The sequence below is a fragment of the Boleophthalmus pectinirostris genome, unplaced genomic scaffold (genome assembly GCF_026225935.1).
Source record: "Boleophthalmus pectinirostris isolate CB_2022bp ecotype Guang Dong unplaced genomic scaffold, ASM2622593v1 HiC_scaffold_22, whole genome shotgun sequence".
In the NCBI taxonomy this organism is placed as follows: domain Eukaryota; kingdom Metazoa; phylum Chordata; class Actinopteri; order Gobiiformes; family Gobiidae; genus Boleophthalmus; species Boleophthalmus pectinirostris.
The window spans coordinates 31,702,161-31,722,872 of record NW_026571190.1 but is presented as its reverse complement, the minus strand read 5'-3'; the positions used below and the strand labels follow the sequence as shown (position 1 = coordinate 31,722,872).

The window sequence follows — 20,712 nt, the reverse complement described above, 5'->3', positions numbered from 1 at the left end:
AAGCTGCTGACCTATTCCCCAGCACTATAAAATATTCATTTGGGCTGAACGCATTACTGGATCTATAGCATGGACACATCCATTCTTTATGAGCCATAATCACACTTTCTCCACAGACCCGTGACAAATATTTGAAATGTGATTGAGTTTAAAGCCATTTTCTCATTTCGACAGTGTGCTCAGTGAGGCGTTGGCAAACAGGCTAGTGGACAAGGCAGCTAATAATTGGTCCCATCTCGTCATTGTGTGCAAATGAATTTCAGACACTGTCAATTGGCTGAATGACTAGAGGTTTGAAATGGTAGGTGTTTTATTATACATGCAGGAAGTCTTGGAAACTAGTATTATTGTACGACTATTGATTTAAAATGCCAATGTAACACAGCAATTTCTTTTAATAAAATAATTCTTCAATGAAATGGTACCAGAAAAGTAAATAAACTTGGATTTCCATGACTCTTGGGCAGATTACCTAGACTTATATTGATTTGATGTGTAGACCAATCCTACACTTAAAGAGATTATTATGTGAAATCGATTTTTTTCTTTAGGTATCCACCATGTTGTTTCCTTATCAAAAACGTGATTAGGCTTTAAATGTCATCCATGTAGGTTGAACTATTTTGGCGATCTCTCCTGGGCTCTATTCCACCCCTTCTTACGTTAGCTGTAAGGTTCAGTTCAGTGCTCAGCTCACAGCCTACGTCACCCATGCTCCCACATGACAATTCTCCAAAAATATACAAAAATATGAAACAAAATTGCACACAGCAGCTTGACAAACCTGAGGAGATGGGTTGTGATAGCGCTCTGAAGGGGGAGTGACTTAACATGGTGAGGAAAGGGAGTGAAGACTGGTGTCGTAGTACTCAAGAATGGTCTTGGTCTCGTCTTGGACTCGAGCGCATTTGGACTCGGTCTTGTCTCGGTCTTGAAGGTGCATATAATTCGTTCTTGTCTCACTTTTGAAGGCGCTTGGACTCGGTCTTGTCTCGGTCTTGAGATCTGACGGTCGTCGAGTGCGATCATGTTTCATTACGACCACTGCGCTTGGCAATAAACTTGTACCGGTGTGCAGTACATCTGTGTTTGTCACAATGTGCATTTGGTAAATGTGCAAAGGCTGCTAAATATCAGTAAGATGTAATTCCAGTTAGGAATTTGAAAAAAACAGATTTAAAAATCCTACCCACTTTATTCACTTGGAAGCAGTTTTCTGTAAAGTGCCAGGGGAAGTTCTTTTAAAGAAGGGGTTCTCAAACTGTGGGTGGAAGTCCAAAAAAGGGGCACAGAGTGTTTTAGTGCAGTAAGTTTGCTTGTCTTATTTTAAGCTTAAATTAACATTTATCAGATCAAATGATAGATTTAGAAAAAAAAAAACATTGATATATATGTGCCAAAATAAGTGTACAATACAAATAAATGTAGAAAATGACAAAGATGGTCTCGATTTGGTCTTGATGAGCCATGGTCTGGGTCTTGTCTCGGTCCCGACGTTCAGAGGTCTTGGTTTCTTGGTCTCAATTAGAACGGTCTTGAATACAACACGAGTGGAGACTCAGAGCATCAAAAACAACAGTGAAACATATAAAACATTTTAATACGTTGTTTTTGGCACATTTTCAAACAATAGTAACACGGTGATCCAAATATGATCCAAATAAGTGGCAGCAGTTAATACCTCATAGAACTAAAATATCCCCTCTTAAGCCATAGTTACTACTTGATCTAAATCCAAACCGCAACCTATTTTAACCCATATTTAAATTCTAAATCCTGTTTTTGGCCTGATAATAAAGGACATCATGGGGATATATATGTATACAGATTAAAAACAACTCAATAATTCGCTTGCAGAGTTCATAAAATAAAAAAAAAAGAACAAGAAAAAGTAAAAATCCATTTTCGTTTCATGTCATAGTGGACTCTCCAACTCAATGCCAGGTTAAAATGGAATGAGAAAAGCAAGATGGACAAATAAAATCTCATATGAAGTCTTCCTAATAAAATGTTCCAATATCTCACTGGAGGAGTTATAGAGTTATGAGCCTTCTTCTGGTGCCTGGCCCGGCCTCCCCACCAGCATGTTGTTCTTCGGGGTGCAGCTCTCCGGCTCCATCGTCATCACTCGCACAGAATACCCATGAGCCTCTGCTGCCCAGGAGCGGTCCAAGTCCACCAGCCCCATGCACTGTTTGCCTGGAGAGAGACAGAATCATGTATCAGCCAAGAGTGAAGAAGGGATAAAAGTGTAAATACGACAATTCAGGGGATGTGCTTATAGACTAGAGACCAAAAACAGCATTAGGTGTTTTAAAGGTGCTGTATTATGTAAAACTGACTCTTGTGAACTTTAAGCCGTGTTATAAGGTTGTTTGGTAGACTGTGATCCTCGTTTATCGCGGGGGTTATGTTCTAAAAATAACTCGCGATAGGTGAATTCCGCAAAGTAGTCAACTTTATATTTTACAATTATTATATCTGTTTTAAGGCTGTAAAACCCCTCACCACACACTTTATACACTTTTTCAGACAGGACAGTTACAACCCTTTCTGCATCCTTCTTAAAACTTATTGCTGCTGTCGTCCTTTTGTTATTTTCCTCCTTCTTTATGTAACAAACCAAAGATTCATTTATCCCGTAATGGAGCCCTACAGCGCAGAGTCCTGCATGAGTCCATTTTTGGAGACCCCCAGTACAGCACCACGCTCGCCCGTTAACCTGAGATTATATCAAACTTTTGCGTCGCATACGCCACAGACTGAACCAACAATAAACCAGGACTAAACCAGGACTAACCTAGGACTAACCCAGGACTAATCTAGGACTGATTGTAGGACTCAAGAGAAGGACTAATCCAGGACTGAACTAGGACTAAACAGGAGTAAACCAGGACTAAACCAGAACTGAAACAGGACCCACTATCGGGATGGGCTCGGGGGTGACAGCAGGAGAAAGGACCCATGCAGAGCTCCGCACCTCACGAAGGTAAGGACGGCAATTGCCCAATCGCGCTTTGTGGATAAACTGCTCGGCGTTCTCTCCCTTAAGTCCAAGATTAATCCTAGTTTAGACCTAGTTTAGTACTGACCCACCTGTGTGTAATTACTACCTGCCCGTAATACGCAATACGCATTCATATGCTGTAAAAAATAAATAAATAAAAGCATGCAAAATTGCACACAAAAAAAAAAAAAAAAGAAGCGAAACCGTGAAAGGTGAACCGTGATATAGCGAGGGACAACTGTACTGTGGTCCAAAGCAAGACAAATGATCTGTGACTGCAACTTTATAACGACTAAAAGTGCTACAGAACATAATTAAATAAAAACAATAAAACAAGATATGACTAAAAACAGATTCTAATAAAATCAATAAAACAACATAGAACCTAATAAAAAGAACTAATAAAATGTCAACATCTCAAACTCTGTCATAATCCAAAGTGAACAAGTAGGTTTTAAGATGAGATTTTAAAAAGTGTGCAAACAAAGTCTTCTTGCCAAAACGCTCCTTGCATTTGCCTCTCTACATGAACTTTGGAGTGTGTTTTCTGTTTTCCTTTGACAATGTTGTCATCTTATCAGAAATCATACCTGAAGTTGTGTTTTGTTTCATTCACATTGTAGTTGTCAGTTTAACAGCTAATCTTTACCATTTGTTTAATAAGGATTGCAAATTCCAGGGCTGAATTTTTCATAACATAGGTCAGAAAATAATAGTCGAGTAATAATATGGGCTATTTAAGCTTGAAAAATGCCCTCTGAAAACTCCAATAAATGGAGAATGGAGTGATAAAATCTATAGTGCACAAGTGAAAGTTATTGTTATTATGGTAACACTTTAGTTTAGGGACGACATATTATTCTCCAAGTGATAATTGGTATGTTAGTTAGTGGTTCTGCGGGGGTTAGGTGATGTGTTTATAAAGCACCAGCAGACATTGAGGTAATAGTGCCAGATTTTTTCCATGTAGTTGAAAAAAAATTGGTTGTTTTTACCACTAACGATACATAAATATATTGTATATTGTAAAAACAGCTCTTTGGGTTCAAATAAAACTACTGTGCGCTGTCTGCATCAAATTATAGACTGTTTTATTCATCCTCAAGGAATCAGGAAGTGCGGTGTGAAAAATGCTAGTTGTACTTAGCACTACTATTGTTAAAAGTTCTTCAAAAAATTCATTCTGGTGAATAAATAGGTTGCAAGGAGTGGGTAAGAAAAGAGGAATAACTTTGGATTTTGAAAAGAATTGGAAACAAAAAGAAAGAAACAAACAAAAAAAAAAAAAAACACTACAAACTCCACTGCTATCGAAATAAACATTTACAAATATTCAGTTTGAAAAATCTGCTGTGGGTCTGGGAATTCAGCATCTCTATAAAAGCAGAGGAGCTCCTTGGTAACACGGAGGGGCCTGACATCGCTGCATTAAATAAAAATCAGATACAGCACTTTTAAGATAATGCCTAATAACATCTGTATGAACCAAAAACATTCGATTTTTATGGAGAGATCGCTAATGGAACTGAAAGTTGATGACTAAATAGTGGTTAATTCAGTCATACAGAATGAATATGTATTGATAGTTTGCAGTGGCATCATGCTGGGGGTGTTCTACATGCATCTTTATACGTGCGTCAAGAAACTTTTATGATTGTATGAAAGAAGAAGAAAAAAAATGGATTCAAACAACACATTTTCAGGAGCTTGTGATGAGCGCGAGACTGTGTGAGAGACTTATTTAACAGTACAAATCATCTGTCATGTTGTACTTCCGGCTAAGTCAGCTCTTTATGTTGAGATTGTATTAAAACAAAGCTTTGACTAAAGTCTAACAAAACCTCAGACAGTGCAGTACCTACAGTTAGTATTAAATCCCCATGGAATGTTGATGGGATCGCCGCTAAGTATCAATAAAGACTACAAAAGTACTGATTAACTACTTAGGAAGTCTATTACTACTAGTTATCCATGAATATGTGATCCATAAACAAAAGTATTACTGCAGCGCCAAGATTGTGGACTGAAAATTCCACAACAATTACACCAGATCCACTCAAATCCATCGGAATTAACTATTTGTTTGCAACCAGTCTGTTGGATTTAGGAGAAAAATTCCAGTTTTGAGTCATTAATTTGATAAGTGGAGGAGTAGCTTTTAGATTTGATAGAGATAAATGATAAATACTTGCTTTGCCGACAATTTCACAATACATTTGGTACTTAAAGGGCCACTAAACACCAAAATCTCCTTTTTTCTACTGATTAGCTGTGTAAATGTAGACAGGATGGCGCCACATAGTGCCTCCGCTCAATTTAATTTTTCTCCAAGGACTAGGTCAGGAATCGGAATACACTAGACGGTTTGTAAGAACCCCAGAAGTTGTAGACTGCGCCCTGAACAATCAGTGAAGAGCTGAACCAACCTGAGTTGCGATAGCAGACTGCATACAGTATCCTCCTTTGGACTTCCTTTGTTAAATACAAACTTCGCATTTTTTATTGCACCTTTAATTCACAAGTTCATCTCGCAGAAATGACAATGATCGTTAACAGACATGTTCACTCTATGCTTTGTTTACTTGGACACCACTAAGTGTTCCAGCGCATTACATACGTCACCAAATAGCAGCGATTGGTTAAATAAAAAAGTACATGCCTACCGTCGAGCAAACAAATCCTAATGCTGCGAGGTCAGATGGTTTCCATGAAGTGAAACCGGCTGATGAATCAGGCTAATGTGAATGGGTCTGAAACACCCGTGGCCTTTTTTTGGCATTTCAGTGCAAACTTGTTAGAACTAACAGCCACCAACGAGTCAGATGTCAGAGGGTTTTACATGACGAGCACAGCCACTGGCGTCTACGGGCGATACGTGAGGAGCCCCTCTCAGCCCCGCCTTCACCTGGCACCACCAGGCATCACGATGTCCTGCTGTGTCTGGAGAAAAGGGAAACGGCGTGATCCGAGCACAAATGTCACAAACTCTGTTTCAAAGTCTGGAGCACACCAGTCTGCGACATGTTGGATTGTTGTGGCTGTCAGTCGGCTGTCAATCATTGCCCCACACCCGCTCCCCCCAACCCTCCGGGCACCACCCACTCTTGAAGATTTTTCAGATTTTGCTTAGGGGCGGTGTAAAGCTTTGGGAGGTGTTTAATGGCTCTTATTACGCTATTTTATGATCTCTGTTATAATGTTTCATCACCAAAAACACACCTGGAGTTGTGTTTTGTTTCACTCACTAGTATAGACTTGTATGTTCTTTTCTCAAACACAAAACACCACTGCTCCACTGTGTTTTTAAACTTCATACACTTTCAATAGAATAATTTGGATGATTTCAGCCCTGGAAATGCCTATCTCTACTGAACGAAAGCTAAAAAAAAAAACCTAGCTCTTAACTCGAAAACTAATACTTCATGACATCACAAGGTGGGACAGAGCATTTTGAGCTTTGGAGATGTAGAGAGACTAATAATAAAGAGTTACTCAATGTGTGAATGCAACAAAACACAACTCCGGATATGTTTTTGATGAGGAAACAACATTGTAAAACGTCTTAAAGGTCACAAGAGTGCATTTTGTGTAAACACAGGATCTTGAACTTTTATAATTCTGTTGTGAACTTACACCTAAGTGCCACGCCTGCTCAGGATTTGACAACTTTGTACTCAAAAATATCAACAGTCAAGTGATAAAACACCTGATGAACTGTGATGAAAAGCTGTAAAAACTCTAGCTTTTGATAGCAGCTCATTATAGAAAGAAAAGAATGCAACAAAGAGAAAGAAACATCATCAAGTATTAGATGAGGTCATGTTTGTTTCTGTATATTTGAGTCCTACTTGGCACTTTATTTTTGCTATTTAAATTATTTAGAATTTAATTTATTTAGAATGTAGCTGTTTCCTCTTTGTTATTATATTGTAATGTGTGAGCTACTGTGTCCAAGTAATTTCATTTGTGAAAAACGGTTCAGGTCGAAATGTATTCAAAAGCTGTAAATAAGACATAACATGATATTTTATTCTGCCCTCTTCTCTTTAAATGTTAATTTCATGATGATTATTTATGTTTTCATTGTTTTGGGTTGTGATTTTAATGTCTTTCTTATTCTGTAAAGCACTTTGAATTACTTTGAGTATGAACTGTGCTATTGATTCATAGCCTGATTCATGTGCTGGTTTCACTTCGTGGAAACCTGACCTCGCAGCATTTGGATTCGGCAGGTACTTTTTTTTTTTTTTTGTTTAACCAATCGCTGCTATTTGGTCGTGATGTATGTAATGCGCCAAATCCCGTAGGAAGAAGTGCAATAACGTCTCTCCCCTTGATAAAATTCATTTCTTTGTTCTGGCTTTAAATCCTCGATCTTGGGAATCGTTGCCAACACAGAATGTCTGTCTTCGTCTACATCCATCTCGACCGCTTTGTTTACTGTTGTGCTGTATCACAAAAGGGACACACACAAGCACTTGCGTTTGACGTCATGGTTTCACAGCTCTTCACTGATTGGTTGGTGCACGATCTACAACTTCCGGGATTCTGGCAAACATCTATTTTGTTCCGATTCCTGACCTAATCGCTGAAGAGAAATGAAATTGAGCAGAGACACTAGGTGGCGCCAGCCTGGCTACTACTTTGCAGCTGATATCATTAACATTTCCTGGGGATATGACACTAACTATAGGCACTACTCTATCTAAAACTATGTTACGCAAGTTACGCAAGACACAATCTGACCATAATGAACTGATTTAGCTGGACCATGAACACTCGTATTGATGACAGACTCTCTCCAGACTTCTCTCCAGCGACTAGGTCAGGGATCAGAATACACTAGACGGTTTGCATGAATCCTGGAAGTTGCAGACCGTGCACCGGCCAATCAGTGAAGAGCTGTGAAGCCATGACGTCAAAACACAAGCACCTGTCTGGGTCTCTTTTGTGGTACAGCACAACAGTAAACAAAGTGGTCTAGATGGATGTAGACGAAGCCAAACATTCTGTGTTGGTGATGATTTCCAAGATCGAGGATTTAAAGCTGAAACAAAGACAATGTTTGGTGAATTTTATCAAGAGGAAAGACGTTATTGCCCTTCTTCCTACGAGATTTGGTATATTACATACGTCATGACCAAATAGCAGCGATTGGTTAAATAAAAAATTTACCCACCTACCGTCAAGCGAATGAATCCTAATGCTGCAAGGTCAGACGATTTCCACGAAGTGAAACCGGCTAATGAATCAGGCTAGAAAATGTGTTGTTAAATCCACTTTGTACTTGACAGTGTTTGCTATTGTGTGCATTGTGCCTCCATCGCCACTGCTGAACATCCCACCTTAGAGGAACATGAAAAACACCCCCAGGATGATGGTACTACAAAGTATAAATACAAATACCTATGCCTGCCTATTTTCTTAGTTTTTCAAGGTGTGAAATTAAGACTGAAATTGTTATTATTGTTTATTTATAATTTATCTGGAGTGCGGTAAACAGCTGTACAATATAGGATCATTTTTGTCCATTTCCAGTAGTCCTTAGGTGAAGGAACAGCATTATAACAAGGCTGAATGCATTCCATTTAGCACAATATAGCCCTTTACTGCTTTTACCGGCCTTGTCTAAAATGAGTTACAAAGTCCTTGAACAAAAAGTGAAAATAAGCAATAATACTGGTGCTAATACTGCCCATTGCCATCCAATATTTAGAAAAAAATTACAGACTTCACAGAAAATGTTCATTGTGCTGATACATATAGACTGCTGATAATAGAGCTGCAGTGATTAATGGGAGTAATTTAACTAGTCGACTATTAAAGGGCCCATATTACGCTATTTTCTGATCTATTTAATAATGTGTTTCCTCATCAAAAACATACCTGGAGTTGTGTTTTGTTTCATTCACACATATTTAAGTAACCCTTTATTAGTAGTCTGTCTGCATCTCCAAATCCCGAGATGGTCTGTTCCAACTTGTCATGTCATTACGTGGTAGTTAACGACAAATTTTTACCTTTATTTCACTAGAGATTGGCAATTCTGGGGCTGAAATTATCCAAATCTTTCTCGTGATGGTGTGTGGAGTTTAAAAACACAGTGGAGGACTTGTATTACCTCATGACATCACAAGGTGGAGCAGATTATTTTCTGTTTGAGAGAAGAACTCAGTCTAATTATGCAGTTTGTGTGTTAAACGTGTGCATGAAACAAAACACAACTCCAGTTGGGCTGGGTATCATTAAGAAGTTGACAATAAGATACATACCTCGATACACAGGCCACGATACAATACATATTTTGATACAATGCACTTCTGATTTGATTCACTACATTTCAAATCGATTCGGTATGGTTCAATAAAAAAATAAAGGCTAAGTCATGTCTTTGTTAAACCACTTCTCATGTAAAGTTAAAGGGACAGTCTGGAATTTTGGACATAGGACCTCATTTCGTAGTGAGCCAGAGTGTTGGAGACGTGTGGAGACACTTTTTTAAAATATTCCATCCAGTCCTTGTATTTGCAGAGGTCGCTGGTGCTAGGCTAGTGCATGTCAATGGACATAGTTATCCTGCCACTAAAAACAGTCTTACCCACTCCACAAAGCACCCGAAGCAAAGCAGTTATTACACCAGACTGTCGATTTGAATGTGTCGGTAGAATAATTTTAGAAGTAAAACCAATCTTGAATTTGAAGGATTTATATCTGAGCAGCAGCAGTGAGTTGGACTTCCTGATAGAAAGCTTGGCAGAGGCGGACTGATATCACCTAGGACCTATCTTACCGGCAAAGTAAAATTCCGCTGCTGCTGAGAAAACAGTCCCTCAACATGTGACGATTCATGCGATGCAAGATTCGTTTTATTTCAAACATTATTCTATCAACACAGACATTTACATCGACAATCTGGTGTAATAACAGTTTTGCTTCGGGTGTTTTGTGGAGTGGGTAAGACTGTTTTTAGTGCCAGGATAACTATGGCCATTGACATGCACTAGCCTAGCACCAGCGACCTCTGCAAATACAAGGACTGGATGGAATATTTAAAAACGTGTCTCCACACATCTGCAAGACTCTGGCTCACTAAGAAATGAGATCTTATGTCCAAAATTCTGGACTGTCCCTTTAAGACACACTCACATTTTAATCACCAAAACAAATGAATATGTCAAATATGTTGCATAAATGAGTTTCCTTCCTCGAAACAAGCAACAAAACTGTAGCGCTGTAACAAAATAATGGAGTAAAATATACCAAAAAATACTCTTGGCAATATAACGATACAGCAGCCCACGATACAGCACATTAAGCGATACGATATATCGATATTTTTGATATTTTTGCACACCCCTAACTCCAGGTATGTTTTTGGTGAGGAAACAACACTATAAAACAGTTCAGAAAATAGAGTAATATGGGCGGAAAGAATATTTTTTTTAGAAACAAGCTGACTGAAAATATAATCTCAAACTAGTCATCTACTAAAATAATCAATGGCTGTAGCTCTAGATGTAAGCACACACTGTTATTACCATATATAAACATTCCACGCAGCACATCAAAGTCAGTGAATGTAGACAAAGGCTTAAAAAGAAACATTTCGCTGAGTGTGTGAATACTCCGAAAACACTTTATGGGAGCCCGTAAAACGCATTCTTCTATACAGCCATCTCGCCAACACCATAATGCGGGATCTTCAGGGAGCGCCGGTCCCTGCAGTGAGTGGAGCTTATAGAAAATGGATGTAAAGACGAACTGAGGTGTTATTATGTCTGCTAATGGCTGCAGTTTTACCTAAGCCCTGCTCAGATGATTCAGATAAGAGCATCGCGTGGTCCCCGGGGTAACGGTGGAGTGATGTAATTATCACCTGTGCGGCTCTGAGCAAAGGGCTGCCGAGGAAAGTTTATCCAAGCACAGTTTTAATAATAATTACTCTGAGGCCTGCATTTTCTGTGAGGTACAGAGGGAGATTTTTTATTTTTTTATTTTTTTTAAAGAATGTATACGGCAAGCTATAATACAATATATAAGACCACATAAAGACACTCAGAATACTAATAAACTCATTTCAATCATAACCAGTGGTGGAACATAATGAAGTACAAGTACTAAAGTAATTTTAATGTGGATGCTTTTAACTTTTACTTCATTACAGAGAAGTTAAGATAAGTTACATGTACTTTCTACTCAACTACACTTTTTAACTGGACTGAAAAGTAAGTTTTTTTTATTTTTTATTATTGTTTGAGAGCTGCTGAAAAGGCTGAAAGTTTCTTTTTGGGGGAAATTATTATATAATTTAATTACAATAGGGGTGTGCAAAAATATTGAAATATTGATATATCGTATAGTTTATTGTGATGACAGTATCGATATCGTGGGCTGCTGTATCACTATAGAATAGAACAGAAATATTAAAGTCTATTTTATGTACAAGATGCAAAAAACACACAAAAAAGAATTAATGGTGCAAAGATATATATATATATATATATATATATATATATATATATATATATATATATATATATATATATATATCGCTGAGAGCATTTTTTTGATTATTTTACAAACTTTTTTTGTTGCAGCACTACAGTTTTTTGCTTGTTTATTAGAAGGAAACTCAATTATGCAGCACATTTGACATTTCCACTGTTTTGATGATTAAAATTGGTGTGTTTCATATTAACTTTGCACAAGAAGTGGTTTAACAAAGACTTTTAATGTCACAATCATAATTTTTTATTGAACTGTATTGAATTGATTTGAACTATATCATATCAAATCAAAAGCTCGAGGTATGTATTGTATCTGCCACTTCTTAATGATACCCAGCCCTAATTTACAAGTATAATTATAACATGGAAATAGTAAAAGACACAGGAGTCAGTAGATCAGTAGCTTCCAACCAATTTTACCCCATCTGCTTCTTCTAATATATCACTATTACATTTTATTACAGTTTCTTGTTTTAATTATAAGAAATATTATAATAATCCATCTTAAAATCAAGCAATTCACTACAGTTAATATTTTTTTATATTATTCCAAGTACCCTCTAGTCTGTGCTCGTGTATCCTGAGGGGGTCCATGTTCATTAAGAAGAGTGTTTTTATTTTTTCATTTCATTGTGATACTGAAATCATTACAGGGAACTAAGCTGTTTCACTTTAGTATAAAAATAGAGCTGGAAATCAGAACCAGTGTCAGAATTCATCTTGTTACTGTCAGTGTTAAGCCACAAGTGCAGGTGTTGACGTACAGTGTGGGGTGTAGAGTTGTCAAATATTGCAGTTTAAAGAACAGACAAGTTTGTCTCTTTTTTGGAAATGTGCAACAAAACGTAAGAAGCTGAGACAGATGCTTGAAACTGACATAGGTGAGGTCTCATTCCTCTGTAAACTTCAACACTCAATCAACAGACAAAAGGAAAAAAGAAAAATAAAACATCTCAGTAAATTAGCAAAGTATATTTAAGCTTCTACAAAGAACAATTGCCAACTGCTGACTAAGTCCCACAATTCAGGCTGCAAGATTAATCACAATATATGAATTAAAAATAGTAATTTGAATGGTCATTCATTAAACCATGTGTTTTTCATTGTGGTACTGAAATCACTGAGTATTAAGCTGTTTCCTTGGAATACAAATAGAGTTGGAAATGTTGGTTTAGATGCTACCCTGTGTTTTTCTTCAATTATTAAAATTCTTCAATAAAATCACAAATAAATTGGCCTATCACAAAGTCAAATTTGAGGCAGATTCAGTTTCTTTGCTGTTGTTGACTCATTTCTTTCTGCAGAGTCACACCAACATTTCACTAATTCCCCTATAATCCCTCTCTCAAATTTACTTTTGCATTTTGCTGCGCATATCCTCCCAAAGTCTGTCGTCAGCAAAGTCAACAAATACAGCCATCGCTAGCTTGTTTAGCTAACCGCACTTATAACTGTGCTATTTTGCAATTTTACCCTTAGACAACCCATTTAACCATCAACAACAACAAAACAGTTTAAAGTTGTTGTGTTCAGTTCTTGTACAAGCTGAAATGTCTTTGTTGCCAAATTGAGGAAAGTCATGCCAAGTGTGCATCCATCACCAGTTTTTCCTAAGCCCACTGGAAGCACAAGATAAATGAGAAAAACTACTCGGAATTTTGCACTGAGGTAAATGAACCAGCCTTACTGATAAATACAAAATCGGTTGAATTAGGTTGTTTAAGTCATATCTAATTGTTAATACTTCTTCCCAATCCTCACACAGTAATATAAAGTAAATGTTTAATCCATTAATCCAAAACTGTATCCTCTAAGTATTCAAAAATACTGAATTTGCTTTTTTTTGCCCAAATGGTCACATTTTTAGTCACATTTTTATGCAGTGCTTTTCCATCTTAAAGGCACTTAAAGGAACCACTCACCCATTCACACACACACATTCATACACCAGTGTACGCAGACACTGGGGGGCGAGGTGGGTTAAGTGTCTTGCCCAAAGACACAACGACAGCATTGATCTGTGGGAGCTGGAATCACACAGCCAACCTGTTGGTCAGTGGATCTGACTGCTCAACCAGTGATGTTTCATTTGTTGTTGTCGAGAGTGGGATTCGAACCGCCTATCTCTATCAACTGAGCTACTGTCACCCAAATTGTTACGTCACAGGTAAAAATCTTCTGTGGTGTAAATAAATCATCACCAGACTCCTTCTGTGGTCAAAATGTGTTCACAACAACAGCATTCCTGTGCCCGTGTGGCTTCATTTGTTTATTTTCTAATTGTTCATTCCCTTTGCTGACAGCACAGGAAGCGCCAACATCTGAACGCCTTATTGGAACCAGAAGTGTAGTTTGTAAACTGTGTTTTAATCCTCAAAACCTCTTATTCATGTAGATTTTCTTTATAGATAGCCTTTTATTTTTGGTTCTTGTACTGTAATTAAATTGAGAAGCATTAGTCTACTTCTTCACACTATGCAGTATCAGTGAGTAAAAAGTTAAATGGTAAATGATCACTTTTTTATACAGCTTTTTTCCACCTTCAAGGCACTTCATCAAAGAACCACTCACCCATTCACACACACTCACACACCAGTGTACGCAGACACTGGGGCGAGGTGGGTTAAGCGTCGCACTGCCAACCTGTGGGTCAGTGGATTTGACCGCTCAATCAATGATGTTTATGTCCAGAGCGGGGTTCGGAATGGCCAACCTTTGGATCGGTGGACAAATACTCACCAATGTATCTACTGTCACCCTAGAATAAAGTCAAGTATCAGTATTGGATAAAAAATAAGAAGATAAATAGTATCAAAACAACACTAGACACAATGCGCCCTCCTCTTCTCCATAAGATCAAAAGAAACCAAAATCCTGCTGAGGACTTAAAGTAGCCGTGAGCCTGGCCCAGATCTGCCCTGAATGTAAACACGCTCGCTTTAAACCCAAGGCACTGACTCTCCACATTTGTGCCAGGCCTCATTAGGATTTTCTAACCCCGCAGATCAATGTCCCTCTGATCTGGTCCCATCACACTGCGAGGGAGCCTTCAAAGTTTCGCGCTGCTTTAACCTGTGTCATGTTGAAACCTACGTAGCTCGCGGTTAGCATTGTAAGCTTTATTTTAATTCATCCTCTCTTTTATTACCGCGATCCTGGGCATTAGCGAGCGCTCTCAAGTCCTCCCCGCACTGTTTACCGGTCTCTTAGGATACCCCTTTGAACGCCGACTTCAAATGTATTCCTCAGTTTAGCAGGTGACAGCTAAGGTAAATAGTCCTATATCGTCAAGAGTTGAAGTGGCGCACACAAGAACGCAGGCAGGCTCAGGAGACAGGTGATCAAATATGGCGGAGGGATATGTTAACTGATCCGGAGCAGAAGCCACAGTGACAGGCGATGTCAGGTACGTTTTAAAGGCCTTACATTTGAAGAGGCATCGGGGAGAAAGCGCGCGTGCACGTTAAGCGCCTTCACACGGAGCTTTGATAAAAAATGCGCCGCGATCAGGACGAGCACAGATCTCCCCGTTGTATTCGCCGCTCTCCCTCAGCTGTCGTCTCCAGATGCTCCGACTCAAACTGTAGATAGAAACACGAGACGGTTCCCAGGCATGTCCAAAGTCCAGATGTTTATTTAAATGACACGGGGAATCAGAGAACCAGTGTCAGGATTTGTCTTGTTACTGTCAGCGGAAAGAATCAAGTGCAGCGTTGGCCTGTCGAAGTACAGCGTGTGGTTTAAAGAAGTCTATTCTTTGAAAAACAGCAATATTTGGCAAGTCTTTTTCGGAAATGCGCAACAAAATGTAAGAGGCTGAGACAAAACACTGACAGAGGCGAGGTCTCATTCCCCTGTCACATTTCCTAACTTCTTCAACACTCACTCAAGAGGGAAAGAGGAAAAGTAAAAAATAAAGCATGTTAGTAAATTATACGGCTGTAACGATATCCAAATCTCACGGTATGATATTATTACGATATGCATGTCACAGTACGATATTTATTGCAATATTTTGTTGAACCTTATAGAACTGTAGATAGTATACTTACTGCTTTTATGTGAATAATTTCCGTCATAATCCCAGGAATTCAAGTAAAAAAAACATATTTCTTCATGTTGTCTGTGCTGAAATTAATCATGTAGGGATGTAACAATAACCAAAATATCGTGACATCGTACTGTCAAAGTTCTCACAATAATATCGTGGGCAATATCGCAATATATCGAATCACAAGTCTCTTTGCTTAAATTAAGAGTTATGGTGCAGCAATAGCTAAAAAAGACAGAGGGAACTACACAGACCATGATCCTTTGCTCCATTTCAGTGTCGACTACAAAAAGAAATAACAGTTCTAAGCACTTTTAAGTCTTAGTTCTTTGGATTAAGTCTTGTCAAGGCATTTTAAGAGGAAAAAGTAGCATATTAACTGTTGTTTGCCTCCACAAAATATCGCAATAAATATCGTACCGTGAGATGTACATTGTGAAAATATCGTACAGAGAGAGATTTGGATATTGTTACATCCCTGATCGTGAGCCTCCCCACCATATCATGAGCTTTCCCACGATATCACAATAAATATCATAAAGTGAGGTTCATATTGTGACGATATCGTATCGTGAGACTTGGATATCGTTACATCCCTAGAATCACGGGATATGTAGTTACTTTTTTTATGAACTGTTGCTACTATAGACAGGGTATCCCCGGTTTTGACTACCCCAAATTTAAGACTTTCTAAAGACCTTTTTAAGACCACTTAAATGAAAATTAAGACCAATGTTGCCACCATTATGCTGGCAAAAAAACACCAGGTCTAATTCTGATAATGACTAACCAACTACAGTACTATATCTGGAATCTAAGGCTACGTTTATATGACACAAAAGTGGCGTAGTGTCTTCACTTTTTATTCTGCATTTGGACGAGCGTTTTTGGGAGTTAATCTGCGGTGATGGAAAAGTGTGTGGAATTTGATTGGGTATGCATGTCAGGAGGCTGTGTGGTGACGGTAGGTGGTGATGTGTGTGACGTAAACATGTACGAGACGTGAACTGATCTGACCAGAGTTTTGCATCTTGGGCAGTGTAAATGGAACTGATTACAGTTGTTGCCGGTGCCAAAAAACAAAGTATTGTTTGCACATGCTCTAAATTAGACGTTCATTCATGTTACGTTATCTCACGTTGTTGTTTTTTTTTCCTGTCCCTCCGTTTAACATTGCACTGCAGCCCGGTTGAGTACACAAAAAATAGGCTAATGAAATTTAAGACCTTTGGGGAAAAAATAAGACTTTGACAACATAATTTAAGACTTTTTAAAGCCTTAATTTAAAAACATTAATTTTAAGACCTTTTTAAGACTTTTAAGACCTCGCGGCTACCCTGTATAAAACAATGCATTCAAGCAAAGGAACTCGCAATTCGATATATTGTGACAGCCCGCGATATTACTGTGAGACTTTTGACGGTACGATATCATGATATTTCAGTTATCTGCTAGTAAATTAGCAGATTATATTTCAAAGGGCCTATATTGTTTGATTGACAGACATTGTAACCAATCAGATGATATCGTTTTCAAGTTTGGTTGACAGCGCTACATGTTTTAGTAGTTTTCGGTGTGCCGTGGGTGCAATTAAAGAAGTGAGTAGTGGTTTAAAAACAGCACACATATACATCAACATGTTTGCAGAGTGCTTTGAAGTTGGTAGCAGTAGTAGATTATAGAAAATGTGTGTTTAAGGGCCAATTAGATGTTTATTTGTAATATCAGGAAATGCTAAATGCCAGGTGCTAAGAGCGAGCTAATGGCCTGCTATTATTATAAAACTATTACTGTTTCCCTCGTGTTTGTTTGTATTTATAGAGTATATTATAATTCCTAATATCGTTCCTCTCTGTTTGTATATTTCAGGACCACACACATACGCACACCCCCACACAAGTTCAACATTTTCAATAAAACTTCATCAGTTCGCATTCACAACAGTTATAAGCCAAACAACAAACTCTCCCCACAACACACCTGGAGTTGTGTTTTGTTTCACTTGGTTTAATAGTTTGTCTAAAAATACTCCCTTCTACCTTGTGATGTCATGTTGTGGTTGGTAGTTTTCATAGTAGTTAACAGCTATCTTTTACCTTTAGTTCAATAGAGATTGGCAATTCCAGGGCTGAAATCTTCCAAATGATTCTAGTGAAGGTGTATGGAGTTTAAAAACACATTGGAGCACTTCCTGTTGTACCACATGGCATCACAAGATGGAACAGAGTATTTTCTGTTTGAGAGAAATAACTCCTATAATAACCTAAATAACCTAAATATGCAGGGTTTGTGTGTTAACCATGTGAATGAAGCAAAACAAAACTCTAGTTGTGTTTTTGATGAGGAAACATTATAAAATAGATCAGAAAATGATATAATATGGGCCCTACAATACAATTGCTGATTGCGAACCAAGTCCTCACTACAGACAATTCAGGCTGCAAGATTAATCACAATATATTAAGAAAAATACCAAATTTAATGGTCAAAGTTTCACAATGATGAATTTTCAGTAGCTTAGTATCCTGTTTCCATGGAGACATATTCCGTATAAAACCCTCAAACTAACCATTAACACCTAAAGAAACAAGAAACACATGTAGTATTTCTGTATAGTGTGAAAAGAACTAAATCTTATAATACATTTGAAGTCTAATCAAAGTCAGAAATAAAGGACGTTCAGCTCTGGCCAGAACCACTCACTCTGCATCATTCTCCTCATTACAGGTGGTAAGTGAACGGTTGTACAGCTTTGAGACTTTGTGGTTAATCACCCTACCACTGTGCACCCTTACAATGGCTGGCATTATTTATAAACTGTACAGAAATGGACAGGTATGGGTGATTTTCTTGTTATTACTGGCAGCAGCAGTTCAAAATGTGTTTCTCCACTTCTTCTGAACAGGGTCTTGTTGGAAGAAGTTGAAATTCTGCTGTTTAAAATATTGTCAAACCCATATAAAGACGTTTAAAAGGTCTTATATTGTGCAAAATTGACTGTTGTGAACTTTAAGCCAAGTTAAAAGTTGTTACCTCATCAGAAATATACCTGGAGTTGTGTTTTGTTTCATTCACACATCCTTTATTATTAATAGTCTATGTCTATGTCTCCAAAGCTCAAAATACTCTGTTCCACCTTGTCATGAAACTGTAGTTTTCAAGTTAACAGCTCCTTTTACCTTCTCTTCAGTAGAGATTGTCAATACCAGGTCTGAAATCATCCAGATGATTCTAATGAAGGTGTGTATGGAGTTTAAAAACACAGTGGAGCATTTCACTTCCTGTATTACCACATGACATCACAAGGTAGAACATAGTGTTTTCTGTTTGAGAGAAGAACTTAGTTTAAATATGCAGGATTTGTGTGTTTAAACATGTGTAAACAAAACACAACTTCAGGTGTGTTTTTGATGAGGAAACATTATAACACAGATCAGATAAACTCCGTAATACAGTCTGGATTTTTGGATATAGGACCGCATTTCCTAGTGAGACAGAGTGTTGGAGACGTGTGGAGACACTTTTTAAAATATTCCATCCAGTCCTTGTATTTGCAGAGGTCGCTGGTGCTAGGTCAATGGTCATGTTATCCTGCCACTAAAAACAGTCTATTATTGCATCAGACTGTCCATGTAAATGTCTGTGTTGATAGAATAATGTTTGAAATAAAACTAACCTTGCAACACATGAATTGTCGCATGTTGAGGGACTATTTTCTCATATATCAGTGCGCCACTGCCAAGCTTTCTATCAGGAAGTACAACTCAGATATAAATCCTTCAAATGCAATGTTGGTTTTACTTCTAAAATTGACACAGGCATTTACATCGACAGTCTGGCATAATAATAGATTTGCTTCTGGTGTTTTGTGGAGTGGGTAAGACTGTTTTTATTGGCAAGCTAACTATGGCCATTGACATGCACTAGCCTAGCACCAACGACCTCTGCAAACTGGATGGAATATTTTAAAAAGTATCTCCACATGTCTCCAACACTCTAATGAGGAAATTAGGTCCTATGTCCAAAATTCAGAACTGTCCCTTTAAATTAAATGCATAAAAATACAAGTAACTTCTGATTATATTAAGGGAAGGGGGATGATTTTAGGACAGATGTATTGTGCGTCGGGAGACTTACCTATGAGGCGTCTCTCTGGGGGAAGCTGCACTGCCGTTTGGTCGGCGAAGCGGCACAGGATCATGTGTTCCTGAAACAAACAGAGCGCAAAGCTGCTTAAAATACGGGGATGATAACAGAGCAAATACTTTCCCAAAAGAGAAAGAAAACATTGATATAGTCTGATCTGAGAAAACACAACGGTTGGTTTTAGGCTGCGCATAAAAGGGTAGCTTTGTAGATGGGTGTTACTGGAAGTTAAAAATCTTCCATTTTTTATTTGGCATTATAAAAGATTGAGTCTGTCTGCATCTACATATACAGCTGGAATGATCAAAATAATTCTAGTGAAGGTGTGTGGAATTTAAAAACACAGCGGAGCTCTTCCTGTACTGCCATAAGACATTTCAAGGTGAAACTTTAGTGTTTTCTGTTTGAGTGAAGAATTCAACCCAAATATGCAGGGTTTGTGTATTAAACATGAACATAACACAACTCCAGATATTTGTAATGGGGAAACATTATAACATACACACTTTAAGTTATATGAAATGTGAAATGGTAAATTGTCACATTTTTACAGCACCTTTCGACCTTTAAGTATACACAGACACTGGGGGTGAGGTGGGTTGAGTGTCCTGCCCAAGGTCCACAAATGACCTCTGACCTCTTTACCAATGATGTTTAAGTTGACGGCGGGATTTGAAGCACCAACCATCACATCAGAAGCAGAGAGTGACCAACCGACCAACTGGCTACGGATTTTATTACATGCAAAAAGTTGAATATCTCTAAATGTCCCAAGTACAAATTCTTAGGAAGTTTCGGTTGCACACATTTTCAGTATGATAATAGCATGGAAATAGGAAGGTCACGGGGATACTGAGTTATAGTCCTGTTTCCCACAGTATAAAAAGGAAATACTAACCATGTTTCCTGTTGATTTACAGTGTTCATTAAAGCAGAATGTCTGATGTGTATTGTAATAGGTACACGTTAAGTTAATAACCATAAAATACATTTTCAATTTA

At 38.0% G+C, this 20,712-nt stretch overlaps 1 protein-coding gene across 1 annotated transcript in view; it reads right to left on the bottom strand.

Moving 5' to 3' along the window:
• Positions 1 to 1,579: 1,579 nt before the first annotated feature.
• LOC129410439 (glutathione S-transferase C-terminal domain-containing protein-like) overlaps positions 1,580 to 20,712 on the bottom strand; it is a 77,171-nt gene continuing 58,038 nt past the window's right edge. The window contains exons 6-7 of the mRNA XM_055158654.1: positions 19,703 to 19,772; positions 1,580 to 2,199 (exon numbers count right to left, since the gene is read on the bottom strand). Of these exons, the coding sequence (XP_055014629.1) occupies positions 2,042 to 2,199; positions 19,703 to 19,772 (228 nt within the window). The 3' untranslated portion in view covers positions 1,580 to 2,041. The remainder of the gene's footprint in view (positions 2,200 to 19,702; positions 19,773 to 20,712) is intronic.